Genomic DNA, 20,600 nt, shown 5'->3' with positions numbered 1-20,600 from the left:
GGAACCCCCACCATTTTTTATTACATATTCGTGTAGTAAGTAAAGAAATATGAATGTTTTAGTTGGACCTCTTTTTTCGCCTTGTGATAGATGGCGCTGTAATAGTCACAAACATATGGGTCACAATTTTAGACGAACAGTTGGTAACAGGTAGGTTTCTTAAATTAAAATACAGAACGTAGGTACGTTTGAACATTTTATTTCTGTTGTTCCAATGTGATACATGTACCTTTGTGAATTTATCATTTCTGAGAACGCATGCTGTTACAGCGTGATTACCTCTAAATACCACATTAATGCAATAAATGCTCAAAATGATGTCCGTCAACCTCAATGCATTTGGCAATACGTGTAACGACATTCCTCTCAACAGCGAGTAGTTCGCCTTCCGTAATGTTCGCACGTGCATTGACAATGCACTGACGCATGTTGTCAGGCGTTGACGGTGGATCACGATAGCAAATATCCTTCAACTTTCCCCACAAAAAGACATCCGCGGACGTCAGATCCAGTGAACGTACGGGCCATGGTATGGTGCTTCGACAACAAATCCATCTGTCATGAAATATGCTATTCAATACCGCTTCAACCGCACGCGAGCTATGTGCCGGACATCCATCATGTTGGAAGTACACCGCCATTCTGTCATGCAGTGAAACAAAACATCTTGTAGTAACATCGGTACAACTTTACGTAGGAAATCAGCATACATTGCACCATTTAGATTGTCATCGATAAAATGGGGGCCAATTATCCTTCCTCCCGTAATGCCGTACCATACATTAACCCGCCAAGGTAGCTGATGTTCCACTTGTCGCAGCCATCGTGGATTTTTTGTTGCCTAATAGTGCATATTATGCCGGTTTACGTTACCGCTGTTGGTGAATGATGCTTCGTCGCTAAATAGACCGCGTGCAAAAACTCTGTCATTGTCCCCTAATTTCTCTTGTGCCCAGTGGAAGAACTGTACACGACGTTCAAAGTCGTCGCCATGCAATTCCTGGTGCATAGAAATATGCTACGGTTGCAATCGATGTTGATGTAGCATTCTCAACACCGACGTTTTTGAGATACCCGATCCTCACGCAATTTCTCTGCTACTGATGTGCGGATTAGTCGCGACAGCAGCTAAAACACCTACTTGTGCATCATCATTTGTTGCAGGTTGTGGTTGACGTTTCACATGTGGCTAAACACTTCCTGTTTCCTTAAATAACGTAACTATCCGGCGAACAGTCCGGACACTTGGATGATGTCGTCCAGGATACCGAGCAGCATACATAGCACACGCCTGTTGGGCATTTTGACCACAATAGGCATACATCAACACGATATCGACCTTTTCCACAATTGGTAAACGGTCCATTTTAACACGGGTAATGTATCACGAAGCAAATATCGTCCGCACTGGCGGAATGTTACGTGATACCACGTACTTATACGTTTGTGACTATTACAGCGCCGTCTACCACAAAGCGAAAAAAGTGGTCCAACTAAAACATTGATATTTCTTTACGTACTACACGAATATGTAATAAAATGGGGGTTCCTATTTTTAAAAAACGCAGTTTATATCCGTTTGACCTATGGCAGCGCCATCTAGCGGGCCAACCATAGCGCCATCTGGTTTCCCCCTTCAAGCTAGATGAGTTTCGTTCTTTGTAGTTTTTTCGTTTGAAGCTTATTTCATGAGATATTTGGGCCACTCACTATCAGTGGACCTCCCTGTATATTCGACGACGGAAAAAATATCGCAACACCAAAAAAAAATTAATTTAGAGTAATGAAATTTCTGGAATGCACTTATTTAAGTCATGCAAGATTACAAGTTTAAATTCGCGGACGACAAGCCATTGTAAATGTGTAATGCTGGTACATTAATAAGCGGTGTAACCGCCAGAACGTTGACTGAAGACATGCAAACGTGCAAGCATTGTGTTTTCAGGCGCCGTTTGCCATTTTGTGGGACTAAGTTCGATGCCTGTTGCTCTTGGTCGGTCAATACAGGCACGGTTAATACTTTCTGTGAATGACGCAGGGTGTGTGTGTTCCGATGATGTCGCACACATGCTGGACTGTAGACATTTCCGGTGATCGAACAGACCAAGGCAACATTTTGGCTCACAACAGCGATATGTGGGCGAGGTTAATCTCGTTGGGAAATACCCCCTGGAATGCTGCTCATGAATGCCAGCACAACAGGTCGAATCACCAAATTGCTGTACGAATTTGCAGTCAGGGTGCGCGGGATAACTACGAGAGTGCTGATGCTGTCATACAAAGTCACAGCGATCCCATGGGTAGGCCCAGTGCGAGTAACACCCAGACAGGTTGGCTGTAGGCCCTCTCCTAACCAACACACGACCATCACTGCCACCGAGGCAGAACCAGCCTTCATCAGAAAAGACAACAGCTCTCCACCCTGCCCTCCAGTGAGACCCTGTTTGGCACCACTGTATCCACAAATGGCGGCGTATTGGGATCAGTGGAATGCACGCTACGGGGCGTAAGGCTCGGAGCTGTCCTTGAAGTAACCGATTTTTAACAGTTCCTTGTGTCACTGTGGTGTCAACAGATGCTCAGATTGTTGCTCCAGATGCAGTACGATATGCCAGAGCCATACGCCGAACACGATGATCTTCGCTCTCGGTAGTGCCACGTGACCGTTTGGGCCCAATGTTACTGCGACCGTACAATTCCGGGACCACCGCTGCAAGCAATCATGTACAGTTCTATATTCAAGCCAGTTCTTTGTGCAATATCGCAGAAGCCCTATTACACGACCTGGTTCAAACTCAGATGTTGATAATTGCGTCTTTGTCGCCTTAAAGGCATTCTTGACTAACATCGACTCATCATGTCCAATCTCAAAGGTATTTAAAGCAGACCTCATTTGCGTCCTCATTGAGGGCGTATGTTGCAAGTGCTACTATGGAACTTAACATCTGAGGTCATCAGTCCCATAGACTTACAACTACTTAAGCCTAACTAACCATAGGACATCACACAGATCCATGCCCGAGGCAGGATTCGAACCTGCGACCATAGCAGCAGCGCGGTTCCGGACTGAAGCGTCTAGAACCGCTCGGTCACAGCGGCCGGCGCTACTCTTGATATCAAGAGGTTGATACAGGAGAGGAATTCATGGTGGGCCGCACCAAGCCAGTCAGAAGACTGAAGGTGGCGCTACTACTCTTATGCGACTGGTGAGAAATTTGAACATACATCATCTTCCCGATGTAGAAACACGCCTACCAATTTTCGTTTGTGTTGCACAATTCCTCCTTGGTGTTACTCTTTTTTCTATCAATGTACGTACATGCAGACAAACGAAAGTTTAATTTTTTCTGGTATAATGGACAGCATTGCCGCAGAAATGTATTAAAATAAGTATAGTGCCGGCCGGTATGGCGGTGGGGTTGTAGGGGCTTCAGTCTGGAACCGCGCGACCGCTACGGTCGCAGGTTCGAATTCTGGCTCGGGCATGGATATGTGTGGTGTCCTTAGGTCAGTTAGGTTTAAGCAGTTCTAAGTTCTAGGGGACTGATGACCTCAGATGTTAAGTGACATAGTGCTCAGAGCCATTTGAACCAATAGGTACAGTTCTCCGGATTCGACGAAGATCTTCAGGAGGGTTTTCTGTTTATCAGGTGACTCTGGAACTGGAAATACCCTCTCAAATACCTCCACTCGGGAACCCCACTTCCAGGCTTGATTGAAACAAAGTTCTACAACGTCCCGGCCAGCTCTCATGTATCGGGAATCAGAGACTTAAAAACAAAGTTTGCTTTTTCTGTATTCTGTTTGCGAATTTTGAATGGGAAGGTAAATTGTACTCGTACACGAAGTGCCATCGACAGCACACTTTTCTTTGCTTCTGAATGTAGTCGTAGAATCATTTTATGGCGTTGTGGATCCTTTCCACAAAAAAAACTTTTAGTTGTTGTTGTTGTTGCCTTCAGTCCTGAGACTGGTTTGGTGCAGCTCTCCATGCTTCTATATCCTGTGCAAGCTTCTTCATCTCCCAGTACTTACTGCAACCTACATCCTTCTGAATCTGCTTAGTATATTCATCTCTTGGTCTCTTAGACTATGTTTTGTGCCTTTTTCAGGTTATTGCTGAGATCACTTTGCAGTCAGCAGCTCGATGAGTGACGGTTGTGACAGTGGCGGTGGGGACACCGGCGGAGGTTGCGACAGTGGGGGTGGCTTCTCCGGAGGCGGAGACTCCTCCTGGAGCGGTGGGGGCGGCGGTGGAGACCACGGCAGCAGCGACAGCCACCACCACTCTTCCAGCCACTGGGACAGTGGCAACCACACGTCCAGCCACTGGAGCAGCGACAAAAAGACCGAGTCCAGCACTGACAACAACGACTGGTGGAAGTCGTATGGGGCTGGAGCCGGAGCTGACACAGGTGAACTGAGCTGTCTAATGGAACCACGGGCAGGGCGGGGCGGGAGCCACGTGGAAAGCGACCGCATCCCACGTGACCTGTGGTCACTGCTCCACTAGACTGCGGCTGCTAAATACAGCGGGGTCCAAAAAAATGTATCCACTGTTTTAATGTCCATAACTGGCAAACTAATTGACGAAGTTGTCTCATCTTTGGTAGTGTAATAGTCTGTAGTTCCTGCAATCGCCACACAAGCGTTGTATTGCGTTCTTTTGTTTTGTCAGATGACACACGCCAGAGAGTCAGTGTTTTGTTCTTAGTTGTACCTAGCCGGCCGGCCGGTGCGGCCGAGCGGTTCTAGGCGCTTCAGTCTGGAACCGCGCGACCACTACGGTAGCAGGTTCGAATCCTGCCTCGGGTATGGAAGTGTGTGTTGTCCTTAGGTTAGTTAGGTTTAAGTAGTTCTAAGTCTAGGGGACTGATAACCTCAGATGTGAAGTCCCATAGTGCTCAGAGCCAGTTGAACCATTTTTTTTGCACCTAGTTACTCGAGTAAACATGGCTGGCGCAAGGCTTACATTCGATGAAAGGAAGTCAGTTTTGAAGTGGTATTTTAAGTACGAAAACATTAATGAAGTTGAACGGCAATGGTGAAATGAGTATCAAACAGAGCCACCGATACGTTTAACGATTCGTCGCATTCGAGACAAATTTGAATCCGAAAGCTGTATTAAAGATGTACACAAACAACGATCTGGACGACCTGTAACGGTAACAAGTCCAGCTAACTCCCGTCGTGTGTTACAACAATTCACTCGCTCACCACAGAAGTCTGTGATACAGTGTGCCCGTGAAATTGGGGTGAGTTGCTCAAGTGTTCGGCGAATTTTGAAGACAGCAAAGTGGAAGTGCCACATCCCACGATTGCTACACGCAATGAACGAGGACGACCCAGATCGTAGAATGGAGTACTGCGAGTGGTTTACTAACATGGTGCGCAAGGATGAAGAATTTATGATTGTGTGGTCTGATGAGGCACAGTTAAAATTCAATGGTACAGTAAATCGCCACAAATGCCTCTACTGGGCCGCCGAAAATCCGAACGTCCATGTAGACAAAGCCGTGAATTTGCCAGGAGTAAATGTGTGGTGTGGGTTGTCTTGCCGGGGTTTGATTGGGCCATTCTTCTTTGACGACACAGTTACCGGTGAGGTGTACCTTCAGAAGCTTCAGGCATCCATTTTACCTGCCATCCGAGATTTGTATGGGGACGGAACAGTTTACTTTCCACAAGATGGTGACCCAGCCCACTACCAAAAACGTGTTAGGGCGTATCTAGACGAAAATCTACCAGGAAGATGGATAGGCCGTAGAGATACTGTGGAGTGTCCACCACGTTCTCCAGAACTAACTCCTCTGGATCTTTACCTGTGGGGAACACTAAAGGACGTCGTTTATCGACAAAAGCCAAGCACATTGGATGAACTTCGAGAATGCATCGTACATTCATGTGCAAATATCCAACTGAACATGTTGCAATCAGTAGTTCGTGCTGCAGTTTGGCGGTATTGTTTATGTGTGGATGTTAATGGTGACCATTTCGAACACCTACAGTGATATCTTTAAGTTGGACTTTAAGCTATACTTTCACCAAAAATGAGACAACTCCGTCAGTTAGTTTGCAAGTTATGGGCTTTTAAACAGTGGCTACATTTTTGGACCCCTCTGTATTACCTGTAGAGTTACAAGTTCCTGTGCACTGCGCGCTCAGGGGATATACTACAACCCCCTATTTATCGCTCACACAGGGATCGTGGAGATAAGATTAGAATAATTACTGCACACACAGAGGCATTCAGTCATTCTTCCCGCGCTCCTTACATGAATGGAACAGGAAGAAACCCTAATAACTCGCCCAATGGGACGTATTCTCTGCCACGCACCTCACTGTGGTTTTCAGACTACATGGCAGATGCAAATGTAGACGAAGGTGCGACAAATCCTTTAATTTGGCCAGATCAATCGTGTTCATATTGATGAGGTCCGTGGAATGTGTAAAAAAAAGGCATTCATATGGTGTGCTAGATGCTATGAAAATTATTGGTTTCCATGTTTCTATGACGTTTATCACTCTGGTTAGTATGAGACCACATCTGTGGTATAAAATACCCGATAGTCCAAATAAACGGTATTTGAAACTCATTTTTGCCCTAATAATTTAATTCGTTATGTTTTCTTAACTTAAACAACCTTTACTTACAGTCGATCATTAAGAATTCATATTTACAATGAATACTGGAATTCTGCGTGCAGTACGTAATTAGAAACAATGTGAATTTTTCATAACAATGATGGCTTAGATATGTGTCAGTTAGCATAAATTTGATGAATTTTATATCTAAAAGATGTAGGTGTTCCGAAGTGAACGAAAAAAAGGAAGATCGAAGTGAGATTTGAACCATCGATCCACGGAATGTATCATAACGCTACTGGTTCAGCTACGAATCCTTAACTGTAGTAATGCAGTTGCTTGGGAAGCTTCAAAGCCGAATTCTTCTGTAAACTTGAGAAAAACAATGAGAACTTCCACGCATGTTTTTCACTACGGAGCACGAAGCAGCGTCAACCATTTTCACACAGCGCGACACTCAGAACACAGCAGAACAGAGACTGTGACCGTAAACGATTCTTGAAATAAAAACCACGTAGCTAACGCATGATCGAGAAAAACTTTAATGGCTGTTAATACATTATAATATCTTAAATTTCATTTAGCTTTACTTAGCAATAAGATGTCTAATACATAAGTAGGACCTACTTACAACAGCGTAACAATACCAGTGTACCTGTAATATGGCTGCTGATCAATCATCACGTTTGTGTTTGTTTAGGTTATGTTGATTCTTATAATGAACAATGCATAATTCAAAACAGTGTATTGTGTATTGGAGTATTTACATGTAAAAATCACAGATCCAGCATACCTGTGTGTTCACCAACGTGCGTTTCTCGCAGACCTATTCATCTCCGTGTCCTCCATGACATTTTGCGGAGCATCTGAGGATTTACGATTCCAAAGGCTTTTTCGATGCTTCAGAAATTTGATATGCAAATGGTGTCGTCTCATACTGGCCCCAAAATATAGGAATCTGAAACATACGAATGACTGAAAATGAGGCTCTCCTTCTATGCTCTCAACCTAATCCTCATCAGACTCGGTGCCTGATGTAGTGTATTTTCCTGACGCTCGGCGCCTGTTGCCTGTGCTAATTGTCTTGCAGAGGTGCGGTCTGTTTACTATTTGGCGATCGGAAAGAGAAGTGCAGAGGGTGCTTAAATATTCGAGCATCGGACCGCGAGGAAGGTCTATTCGACATGGAAGTTAAACTGTACCTTACACTATCCTCCAGGGCGCTGAAATTCCCGTCATTTCAATTAGCGAGCTCAATTTGTTACCCCACCCAATCACGTTGTGTAATCACGCCTCCCAGTCTTCGTACAGGGTGAAAATTTACGAACTTGCAGCGGCTGACGTGTAACTTGGAAACTCCCCCTTCACTATCTGGTATAGCATCTTTGGAAAGAACGCACACCAAGTTTCATCCATATTGGTCTATTTCTTTGTGTTTGGCATTCGTGTGAATCAAGGAAGTCGAGTGATTGTCAAAAAATGGACGAAGAAGAATTTTGTGTGGTGATTAAACATTACTTTATGAAAGTCAAAACGCCTCAGGAGACTAAAGAGAAGCTTGATAAACATTACGATGAGTCTGCACCTTCGATTAGAACAGTTTATAAGTGGTTTCAAAATTTTCGGAGTGGCAATATGGGCACAAGTGATGCTGAACGTTCTGGACGCCCTGTGGAGATTACGACTCCAGAAGTCATTGATAAAATCCATCATATGGTGATGGATGACGCAAGAGTTAAGGTGCATGAGGTTGCTAGTGCTGTGGGCATCTCGATTCAACGGGTACTTTATATTTAGCATAAACATTTGGACATGAGAAAGCTATCCGCAAGATGGGTTCCGCGATTGCTCGCGCTTGACCAAAAACGGAATCGTGTGAAGTGTTGCAAGGATGGTTCGTAGCTGTTCAGGAAGAACCCGCAGGACTTTAGTCGTCGTTTCGTCACTGTGGATGGAACATGGATACATTTCTATACTCCTCAGATCAAACAACAATCTAAATAATGGGTTACCAGGGGAGAATCTGCACCAAAAAAGGCGAAGACCAGTCTTTCGGCCGGAAAGGTTATGGCGACTGTCTTTTGGGATTCGCAAGCGATTATCTTCATTACTATCTGGAAAAGGGTAAAACTGTTACAGGTGAAAATTATTCATTGTTATTGGACGGTTTGAAAACCGAGCTGCAAGAAAAACGCCGGTGATTGGACCGCAAAAAAGTGGCCCTCTTGCTATCTGTCAGACTTTAGACTGGATAGCCTTTTCTGAACACTTAAATCTGTTAAGTTTCGCATACAGGTTGCAGGTGAAGCGTCCTCTCTTATTTTGAGCACCTGGTCGCGAAGAATTATAGATCTTTTGTACAATCTTCATTAGTTTTGTACCGAGGTTAAGTCACATGGAACTAAATCATTCCCCATATTGAGCTGTCTGGTGAGGTAAGGTCTGAACATCGTGTTGGTCGTCTCAGTGGGTGTAGAGGCTCTTATGAACACGCTCCATCCCGCAGCCTAAAAATTATCCATTAAGGAACTCACACACATGTTTTGTGAAGTTTACTGAAGCTCAGTCTTGTTGTAATCATATGTGATCCGTGACTTACTTGTCTTTGAGCTAAGGCATTAACCACGTTTGCATTTCCAAATAAGATTTACCATTCACATACCCGTAAAAAATATGGTCAGAAAGGGTGTTACGACTACATATAATAACATGAATAAGTTATTTCGCAGCGTAACATTACACACTCTATCCTATTGTGACTAAATATGAGTGTAGATAGAAAGTGACGAATACACTTCATGCCGTGAAATTTGCCACCAGAAAGTGAATGTGAGCCAAGTATAACAGAAACTGACGATTTCACTAACGATAGGAGATGGCAAACTTACTCAAAGCGCAACAAAAGGGGAAAATTACTTGAAAGTGACACAATTAAATTTGAACACGTTCGTGACACAGTTAACTATATACAACACGACCACCAAGTGTTATAAATCGGAGCTCCGAGTGTTATAGATCGCACCTTATAAGTCAGATTTCTCCAGAGAGAAAAGCCTTTGCCATCTGTAAAATAATTTGCCTAATAAATCATAAATATTTAGCCTGTGTGGTGAACCCAATGGTCCACGTAGTCTCAGCAGCAAGAAATCTCTGAATAACTGCATCCTCTTTAACTTTACAAAATTTGATAAAACGAGAAATTCTAACGGAAAACGCATGTACATTGTAATCTTCAGTTCAGCTCCAAGCAAAGGCAATAAGCATACCACTCCTTCAAAGTGCATAAGAATCCTAACTTACAGCCAACTAAAGCACACCACCTCTTGAAAGTATATGAGAATGCTACCATGGAGCCAACTATATGTGGCTGAAATTGGTCTTAAATTGGTAATACGAGGAAAAGGCATGAATTAATAAATTTGTGAAATCTAATTGCAATAAATAAACAGTATAATATACCAGTAGATCATTAATGCAACTTCGTCATGGTGGCGACGAATAATTATCGACTGAGAATAGTTAACATCTTTTCTAACAACATCTCTGATTACCAAAGACATAATGTCACAAAGCGCGTGGAACCTTGGCAATGAGTGGAAAAATACTATTAAGTCACTTGAGTTTACAGAGTCCTAATACGGCGAGGGAGTCCGGTCACCGTTTGTTCTGAATGGAGTAAAATGCGAACGCAGACAAAATATTTTGCAAGCACACGCGAACCGGTGTCTTTACCTAACGTGATGCCTACCGTAATTTCTAGTCATATGAAGGCAATCACAATGCTTGCGGCTGGCTGTAATCTCACCATAATACCGATCCTTGGTGGTCGAAAGTCTTCATTTGCACTCTAGATAAATGTCTGCGAAACTACTCGCTACAGCGTGCTGCACCGGACTACGAGCAGAATAGCACGACAGGACAGAATCGAATTCTACCGTCTAACGTTCCCATTGGCTCAAATGACTCTAAGCACTATGGGACTTAACATCTGAGGTCATCAGTCCCCTAGACTTAGAACTACTTAAACCTAACTAACCTAAAGAGCAACAGCGCGATTCCGGACTGAAGCACCTAGAACCGCTCGGTCACAGCGGCCAGCTGCTGGGGAGAGATTCGCCGATTATTGTGTATGTAAACTGACGAGCGAGCAGTTCTTGAGGTGGGGTAACTGACCTTTATCCAGGAGAAAGTGAAAACAGTCATACAGGATGACTAGCAGAGCAAGGCAGTTTGCGGAGATTTACGTAGACTCTCTTCATACATATGTGTAGTCTCATTAGTAACTAATTTTGGTATTCCAGTTAGGGTTAACACTTTTGTGGAAAATAAATACTTCCTAGATGCGTCTGTGTACAACGCATGTTGTGGAAAATAAACACACTCGAGGTGTATCTGCACAGTGAAACACTAATGATTTGCAAGGCGTGCTGCGGAAGAGTCGTTATGATTTTGAAATAGAATGTAGTAGCTTCCCATGACATAGTGAAGTAGAGAGAATAGGGACATAGTTGCTCACTCTTCATTTTGCAGACACACAAATGAGCGAAGTTAGTCATCTCATTCTGGCGATCTCCCTTCCCTCACATTTCTACCCTCCACCGCCACTCCTTTCCAACACTAGCAGTCACAGCCCAAGAACACAATTTATACCTCAGTGGGAGGGATATTGTACAGTCTTGAATAGTCGTGCAGGTGTCACCCAGCGATTTTCTTTCTGTTATGTTGTTGCCTGTACGGGTTTTCCACAGATGTGAATTTGTAAAGCTTCGAGTTCCACTTTAAAGGTCAGTATTTCACTATTGATGTTTGAACGTGGCTATTGTTAGGGAGTGTAAAAATACGTTTATCCACATTGTGTGCTATTGTTGTCAATTATCACTAACACAACCATTGGTGTTACCACTTCCGCTTCTATGTCAATAGCTAAGTTATATATTTTTCAGATTTTTATTCAGTAAAAATGGAGATAAAGCCATGAAAATAACTACTTTCCTAACCAATAATGCATAGGAACTTACAAAGCCCCTGATATAAAGGAGATATCGAGCACTACAGGTACCTAAGGAGATCAGGAGGCATGGCCTTGCATTGCATGGAACGGAGAAGACTGTAAACATGACACAAGAGTTTGATATAATAGTGCTTCCGTCCAAGATCAAAGCAGGATATGAAATTATCACAGTCCGACTGTGTATTCTGAACCCAATGCACTGCTACTAGTATCATCACCCAGCAAAATGTGTCACCTGTGGTAGGGATGCACACGCGGGCGATTGTCCGCCTCCTTCTCCCCACTGTATCAACTGAAATGGCGGCCATACCACCTCCTCACGGGATTGTCCCTTGTATCTTTATGAGCGAGCTGTACAAGAAATCCGGGTAAAGGAAAAAGTGCCCTACCCAGTAGCTCGTAAGTTACTGGCTAGTTGCAAACCATGCATTCTCCCATCTGGCACATATAGTTCTTTTCTTGTTACCTCTCGCTCCATGAAGGACATGGCCACACAGACATGCCACCTCAAATTCATCTCTGAGGTTGTGAAGTCACCCAGTGTCAAGGTAGCATATTCATCCCCCGTCCAGCTTTGCAACAAGCCGTCAAACTCTGGCCTCAAGGGGCGAAACCACCAGCTACACAACCGTTAGGCCGGAAAGGACAGAAGGAGCACTCCCGTGAACACTTCCTTTGTCCCTCCAGCCAAACAACACCCAAGTCTTCCTCTAACCGGTAAGGTTCGAAGAAGTCCACCAAAGGCAAATGGTCTTCTCCTTCGCTATCTCGAAGATCCTGTACGACATTGTTGCCACATGATACCTTAGCCCGGCTGGCCTACGTGTCGCTGGTTCGCACCACCAACCGTTTTTCAGCGCTGGACTCCACAGACCAACAGCACAAGCAAGCGGATGTTTCCATAGAGCCCATGTAGCAGGATCTTCCTGCTTCTGTGCCCTGCAGTAGTGATTCTTCACTGGCTGTCACTCAGCAGCCGCTGAGGTGACACCCCTACATCTCTTCCTCATCATGACTCTTCTCCAATGGAACTTTCATGGCCTTCGGTCCCACAAAGGGGTTTACGGCTGCTTTTAGCATTGCAGCATCCCCTTGTACATTGGAAATTTGTGAAAGGACGATGGGACCAAACTGCTGAGCACTACTTAATCGAACTTAAACTAACTTATGCTAAGGACAACACACTCACCCATGCTCGAGGGAGGACTCGAATCTCCGATGGGAGAGCCACGCGAACTGTGACAAGATGCCCTAGACCGCACGTCTACCCCGCACTGCCATCCCCTTGTACTCTGCCTTCAGGAAACGAAATTGCGCCCTCACGACCACTTTACACTTTCACATTTCCTACTGATTCGTTTTGACCGTCCCCCAGAGGTCGGCTTTCCGTCTCATGGGGGCATCATGCTGCTCATATGGGATGACAATCATAGTCAACCCATCTCCCTGACTACCCGTTTTCAAGCTGTTGCAGTTCACCTTTTCCATCCCCACCTGACTTTTTTCCTGTATACCATTTATGTCCATCATTCAATGTCACCAGGGCGGACTTCTTTCAGCTTATTGGGTAGCTCCCCCCCTCCCCCAATTTCACTGCTCGGTGATTTTAATATGCATCATCCCCTTTGCAGTTTCCCAGGACCTGTCAGAGAGGTGCCCTCTTGGCTAACCTTCTTAACCAACCTAACCTCTTCTGCCTTAACACTGGAGGCCCTATTTTTCTTTCCGACTCCTTGCACATTTATTCCCTTTTGGACTTATCCTTCTGCACCGCCCAGCTTGCCCATCCTCTTGAGTGGTCCGTTCTTTCTGACACATACTCGAGCCACGATTTCCCATGTGCTAACCGTTTGCTGACTCCTAACCCATCTGTGTGCACCCAAATGGCAGCTTACTAAGGCTCACTGACAGCCTTACACCTCCCTGGCTACCTTTGACGAACAAGATTTCCCCACTTGTGATGACCAGGTGGAATATCTCACAAACCTTAATCTTACTGCTGCAGAACGTTCCATTCCTCACACTTCCTCTTTACCACGTCGTGTCCCAGTCCCTTGGTGGACTGACGTATGCCACGACACAGTTCGCTCACGGAGACATGCTCTCCACGTTTTTAACCGTCATACAACGATGGCGAACTGCATTCATTATAAACAGATGCGTACAAAGCGTCGTCACGTTTCATGGGACTGCAAAAACGCTAGCTGGATGTCATTCACCAGTTTTTTTAACAGTTCTACCCCTTCATCTGTCGTGTGGGTCAACCTCCGACGGCTCTCTGGAATCAAGATCCGTTCGCCAATTTCCGGCCTGACAGTAGCACATGATGTCTTTGTATACCCTATTGCTATCTCCAACACATTGGGCCGCCATTTTGCGGAAGTTTCGAGCTCTTCCCACTGTCATCCTGTCTTCCTCCATCGGAAACGAGCGGATGAGGCTCAGGCAATACCCTTCTCTTCCCTGAATCGTGAGTGCTACAATGCCGCCTTTACTATGAGGGAGCTAGATCATGCTCTCAGTCCATCCCAACCCTCCGCCCCAGGGCCAGACGCCATCCACATTCAAATGTTGCAGCATATTTCTCTTGTGGGCAAGCACTTTCTGTTTAATACATACAACCACATCTGCACAGAGGGCACATTTCCCGGACACTCCACCGTCATACCCATACCTAAGCCCGGTAAGTATTAAAACGTTCCTTCTACCTACTGCCCCATCTCTCTTACCAGCTGCGTTTGCAAGGTGATGGAACGTATGATTCATGCCCAGCTGGTATGGTGGCTCGAGTCACGCAATTTACTGACGAATGCACAGTGTGGATGTCGAGTGCAGCGTTCTGCAGTTGACCATCTCGTTACTTTTTCCACCCATGTTTCCTGAGGAAATCCCAGACTGTAGCCATGTTTTCGATTTGGAGAAAGCCTACAACACTTGCTGGAGAACTGGTATCCTCCATACTCTTTGCACGTGGGGCTTCTGTGGGCGCCTGCGGTGTTTCCTCCTGGCATTTTTAAAAGACCGATTTTTCAAGGTTCGCGTGGGTTCTGCCTTGTCGGACACCTTTATCCAGGAGAGCGGTAAACGTCAGGGTTCCATCCTGAGCGTCGTCCTCTTTGCTATCACCATAAACCCTATAACAACCTGACTCCCGCTGGGCATCTCCAGCTCCCTTATTGTTGACGATTTTGCCACCTATTGCAGTTCTCCACGGACCTGTCTCACTGAGCGGCGTCTTCAGCGATGTACTGATCGTCTTCACTCCTGGAGCACCGACAATGGCTTTCGCTTTTCCACTGACAAAGCCGTCTGTATGAATTTCTGGGGACGTAATTGGTTTCTCGCACCATCTTTACATCTTGTGCCGTTGCCCTTCCACTCGTTGAAACTACAAAATTCCTGGGGTTCATACTCGATAGGAAACTCTCTTGGTCCTCCCATGTGTCTTACCTGGCAGCCCACTGTACGCAGTTCCTCAGTGTCCTACGTGTCCTCAATTGTACTTCATTGGGTGCCGATCGAACCACCCTCCTCCGTTCGAAACTCGACTATGGGTGCTTGGTTTATGCGTCTCCACGTCCATCCATCTTACACTGTCTCAACACTATCCACCATCGTGGCATCTGTTTGGCAATGGGCACCTTTTACACTAGCCCAGTTGAGAGTCTGTTTGCTGAAGCTGCTGAACGACCACTGTCCTACCGCTGTGGCTTTCTTCTCAGCAGGTATGCATGCTGTTTGTCTGCGATGCATGGCCACCCATTTTATGCCTCCTTCTTTGATTATTCCTTTGATCGCCAGTATCGGGTGCGTCCCGCTTCTCTGTTACCTCTTGGAGTCCGTTTTCGACACTTGCTACGGCAGCTTAACTTCACACTACCTGCACCTTTCCTGGTGGGTGTGAACCCTTCATCACCTTGGCGTCGTGAAGCGGCCCATGTTAACCTTGGCCTTCATTCGCTTCCTAAGGACACCACTCCAGCCTCAGCCTATCGCCTTCAGTTTCATGACCTTCACATGGAACTTCGCGAAGTACCTTTGCATACACTGATGGCTCTCATACTGACATGGGTTCGGGTGTGCCTTCGTCATTGGCACCCGTGTCTTTCTATATCGGCTTCCAGCACTCTGCTCAGTATCTACAGCTGAGCTCTTCGCCCTGTATCAGGCCACGGAGCACATCTGGCGACACAGCCTTTTCCATTGTGTCCTCTGCTCAGACTCATTCAGTGCCCTTCAAAGTCTAGGTGTGCTGTACACCGCCCATCCCTTAGTGCAGCGGGTCCAGGAAAATTGCACTTCCTCATTCTTGTGATGTTTCTGTGGGTTGCTAGTCATGTCGGTCCGCCAGGAAACGAGGCTGCTGACGTTGCTGCCAAGGCTTTAGTCCTTGTACCTCAGCCCACGAGTCCTTATATTCCCTCTGATGATCTCTGTGTTGCCGTCTGTCAGGAGGTGGTGTCCCTTTGGCATTGCCAATGATCCTCGCTTCACGGGAATAAACTCTGGCTTATTAAGCCTCTCCCAGTGGCTACTACGACCTCCTCTCGACCCTCCCGCCGTGAGGAAGTCATTTTAAGTAGGCTGGATATTGGGCGCTGCCTTTTTAGCCATTGTCATTTGATAAGTGGCGCTACAGCGCAACTTTGTACACATTGCGCCCAAGTTTTAACTGTCCACCACTCCCTGACAGACTACCCATTTTTTAACCGTTTACGTTCCCGCTTGGTTTTGCCATCTGACTTATCAGCCGTTTTAGCAAATTACGCGCAGGCTGTCAACCGCATTTTACTTTTTATCTTCCACAGCAATATGGCGAGGGCCATTTAACTTTTAGTCTTGTACCTCCGTTTCCGTAGCCCTTTTTCTTCTAACCTATTTTTAGCTGTCTTCTATTTATGTCATTTGGGACCGACGTACAGTCGTTTTTTAACTACTCTCTGTCTTCGTATTCTATAGTCTTGACTCGGGCGCGTATGACTCCAGTTGTTTTTTGCGCCCTAAAACAAAAGAAAAACCAAAAACAAAAGCCCCAAGAGGAAAGAAAGGGAAAAAGAGGAAGGTGTTATGAGTGTGGTCGAGCATGGGGTAAATCAGTCAGGAACTGGTGTGTTAGGTATGATGAATAGACATGCCCTGATCAGTTGAAGGGTGTTTGTTTCAAATGTTTGGACATTGTGAACTGAAATAATACATGTGTCAAAAAGTAATTTTCGGAATATTGATTTAATTGTCGTATTACTGAGTTCATACAAAGGTTCAGAAACTACACTTCTTATTCATTTTTATTGCAATATATGTTCATTATTGTCTGTTTTCATTAAAACAAGTTATTTGTGAATGTTATGATACATATAGAACATTCATGTGTGGAGTTGAGTAATTAATTGAATTATGGATTTATATATTCAATTTTGTTTTCTTAGTTGTTGAAATAACGTTGTAGACAGTGGTGGGTGACACCCACACAGCCAGTAATGTAGCAGAAATTCACGCGGCTACTGCATGGTTAATATTTAGTCTTAACACTATAAATATTAATTTGTACCATTAAATGACAAATTTCAACAATTTGCGATTTTTCCATTCCCTGCAGTGCAGAAACTATTAGTCCTAGGGGAAAAAATTGAGTAAGACCTTTCTTGTAAGTAATTTAATGTAGTTTAATTTTGTATTAGGAAATATTTTCAGTAGAAGTCGCTGTTTTCGAAATATTAAAGAAAAACATGAAACAGTGATCTTTAAACGACCCCCCCCCCCCCACCCAAGTGGGATTTTTAGTATGTTGTTCATGACACTCCCCCTACCGCTGTAAAAAATTTACGAGTACACGATTTTGAGCCCTATCCGCCCTTTTTTACTCTTGTTGATTGGACTACCTCGCGCCCTCTCTCGAACTACTCCCAAATCATGGCCAGCTGAATTCTACCCAAGATCGCGAACCAGCCCGCGAGCAATATATCGATTCAAGCGCCATGGCTCATCGGTCCTCTCAGGTGGCGACAGTCTAATTATAACCACCCTGTGTCCATTCTATGCATTATTAGACGCTTGAAGCTTGTTCTATTGACAAGTTTCCAGTGCTAATGAGTGGCTCCATTGTATATCTAAGTAGCAGCACTTGAACATATGTTCTTCTGTTGTCAGGAACTGCCGACAACGCGAACTGGTCGAGCACCACCAATTACAACGATGACAGCAGCCAACGCAAGCGTGATAATCGTAGGGGAGGGGGAGGCGGTGACTGCTGCAACCTGTTATAGCACCAGCAGCAGTCTCAACCCCATTGGTCAGCAGCGCCAAAGGATGTCATCAGCGCTAACCAACTCCTCTTCTTGGGAGTTTTGATTTTGCCACATCGAGACATGGAATATGTGGCTGGGTCCGTTTATAAACTTTCGTCTCCGATTAGGGAGACGGAACAATTTTATACAAATATTTCGTCTGTGGACAGTCGAATTAACATAGAACATGCGTAGCATTTGTCTAGGCTTGGGAATTCAAATTAACTACAGCAAAAACAAAGGACCAGATTATTTTAATAAAAAAGAGCTGGTGGTCACCAAATTAATTGAAATTAGTTGTTTTGTATTCAGAATCACTTAATCCATCCATTCTGCTATTAGACTTCTTCAATAGCAATGTCACTTTCTACAAGCAAGTAGTATAACTTGCTGCAGACCAGGCACTAATCACCATCCTTGGTCAGCTCAGACTGACTTCCTCATTCTTTTAAGACTTGCTCTGTGCCAGTACTGATTAAGATTTGTGTCTGTGATTGCAAAGTTAGCTGAGTGGCTGTCAAGTAACCTGCTACAGTCATAGTCTATATTTCTGTTTCTTCGTGAGGGTAAGTGCTGTGTTCATTTATGTTGTAACCAACCAAAATATGTACAGTGATTTGTGGAACTTATGAAGTAAGCCATATTTCATGCTAGCTTTTAGTGGTAATCTCCGCTGTCAAAGTTTTCTGTCTTTACTGTAGTTTGTCACTTGGCTTCATTCAGAACTAAAAAAAAATCATTTAAGCGCAGATCATCAGTGTTAACAGTCGATGGTATACATCAGTCTGGGCACTGTTGACATGCTGGTAAATCTGCTGGTGGGAACGTCAAATTTTCTGTGACATTAAAGCTGTTGGAGGCTCATAACTGACAGAACAATTAGTCTGTTTCAGTTTTCGTCTGGCGTTTTTGTGCTTCGTCTTTGCACAGAGATGTGTGTCTACTGTCTACTGCGATCAGTCTCAAAGAAAGAACAAACCTTTCGTCATCACCATATGTGATAATTCCAAGTTTCCTAGTAGCTTGTCAGATATCATTTCGAAGGAACAAGACCAGACATGATAATTACGAAATTTGGAAGTTGAATTCCTTGTATGAAACTAAAAAAAATGCGCTTTGATCCTGCTGTGGTCCACTCTGAAATATTAATTTTTTTTGTGAGAAAATTAGCTGTAGTTATTCAATTATATTAATGACCAATGTGTTTCACTCCTTTTGAAGAAAGAAAGTTGTCTGGAATCATCAATATAGCGAAATTTTGACCCCTTCGTTCAACAGCAACATGAACTAGTTAAGACACAATATTTCTGAAGCATGACACTGGCAGTATTTTTCTCATAATTAGATTATTTTCACTTTACTATGTAGCTATAATGTGATTTGTATGAAATCATGTAATTCTTGCCGAAGTACCAGTCCAAGAAAGTGAGTATGATGATGGTGTGGAAGCTCCAGGTGACTGTACACTTATTTCAGGAAGTTTATCATTAGCTGTCGTGGTACCTGTCGCTTTTCATAACCTCAGCAAACTCTTTTGCTTTTATTGTCATAGATTATCGATAGATGTTTGATCTAATCACTGTGAAAGTAATGTTGTAAGACAAGAAAAAGTGCAGTTTTTTTCTTGGAATGCTGGCTAAGGGTCTTCTTCCATATGTTATTGTTTCTTCATGTATTTTGGTCTTTGTATTTATGTATTTTTTGTGTATCTAACAGTATTCTTTACATGTACTACATGATATCTTCGTGAATGCTCATCTTTCATACACTAAATTCATGTAATGTGTCAATTTGCATCAGCAGCTGAGCGAATGTACACAGTATGTCACTCGCTTGTAGCTGGAACATGTATATCAGTATCAGTGTTTGACTGAATTGTTCAACCTAGTGCACCTTCAATGTATGAATTTGCAATGATTTATTATAAATGTTCTAATTGGCAATGTCAAAATATAAGAATATACAAATGATTTTTATTCTGAATCAAAGTTAGGTTCTGCACTGTCTTTATACCCTGCTGAATTTACCTTCATCCTGCTGTCTGGAGTTTGGACCAGTATAAACCAACGTCTATGCTTGTTATTACTTGCATTTCACTTATCTTTGGCTAATGTGCTACCACAGAACGTGCATTATTTTAAAGTCATATACTCTGGTTTACACGTTATGTGCTTTAACAAAATAAATTGATGCAACTATTAAACTACCATCCGAAATATTGTTCTCTGAGTTAGACTTCATTAGATAATGAAAGGCGGCTCTTACTGTTTATTAAACGATTTGTTCTGAACATCATGAGCTGCTTTTGAAATATTTACATGCCAAATCAGTATTTGGGTGTATACCCATCATCAGTGGAGTCTGATACAGAGTGACAGACAACTCTATGTACATTAATTTCTACAACGTGACAACTGTACACATAATAGCAGAAATGCAAGTCTACTTACATCATCTATCTGTATAGCAGTGGCATACATGCCAGTTATAAATTTTAGGATGTTCAGCTTGATGTGCATCTAGAAAGCTAAGAACCGTATTTATACCTAGAACCCAGTTACAATAATATAAGTGTTAATACGATAGGTTATGAATTTCATCCTACCTCATAGTACACAGATTATCATGTATGCTAATGCAGTCAAATCTTACAGTGGTAATTCCAGATCACGTGTAACATAAGTATCATATAATGTAAACATGGAACCGACAGATCAAAG

The 20,600-nt window shown here is 43.9% G+C and overlaps 1 protein-coding gene across 2 annotated transcripts in view; it reads left to right on the top strand.

Annotated features, from left to right (window-relative positions):
- Window positions 1–19,868, top strand: part of LOC126416524 (uncharacterized transmembrane protein DDB_G0289901-like) — a 111,096-nt gene extending 91,228 nt beyond the window's left edge. For both annotated transcript variants that reach the window (XM_050084269.1, XM_050084270.1), the window contains exons 2-3: window positions 4,113–4,415; window positions 17,744–19,868. In XM_050084269.1, coding sequence (XP_049940226.1) covers window positions 4,148–4,415; window positions 17,744–17,859 — 384 coding nt within the window. In that variant the 5' untranslated portion in view covers window positions 4,113–4,147 and the 3' untranslated portion in view covers window positions 17,860–19,868. The remainder of the gene's footprint in view (window positions 1–4,112; window positions 4,416–17,743) is intronic.
- The last annotated feature ends 732 nt before the right edge of the window (window positions 19,869–20,600 follow it).

Source organism: Schistocerca serialis, chromosome 8, assembly GCF_023864345.2.
Source record: "Schistocerca serialis cubense isolate TAMUIC-IGC-003099 chromosome 8, iqSchSeri2.2, whole genome shotgun sequence".
Classification (NCBI taxonomy): Eukaryota; Metazoa; Arthropoda; class Insecta; order Orthoptera; family Acrididae; genus Schistocerca; species Schistocerca serialis.
This window is presented reverse-complemented; position numbering and strand designations above follow the sequence as displayed.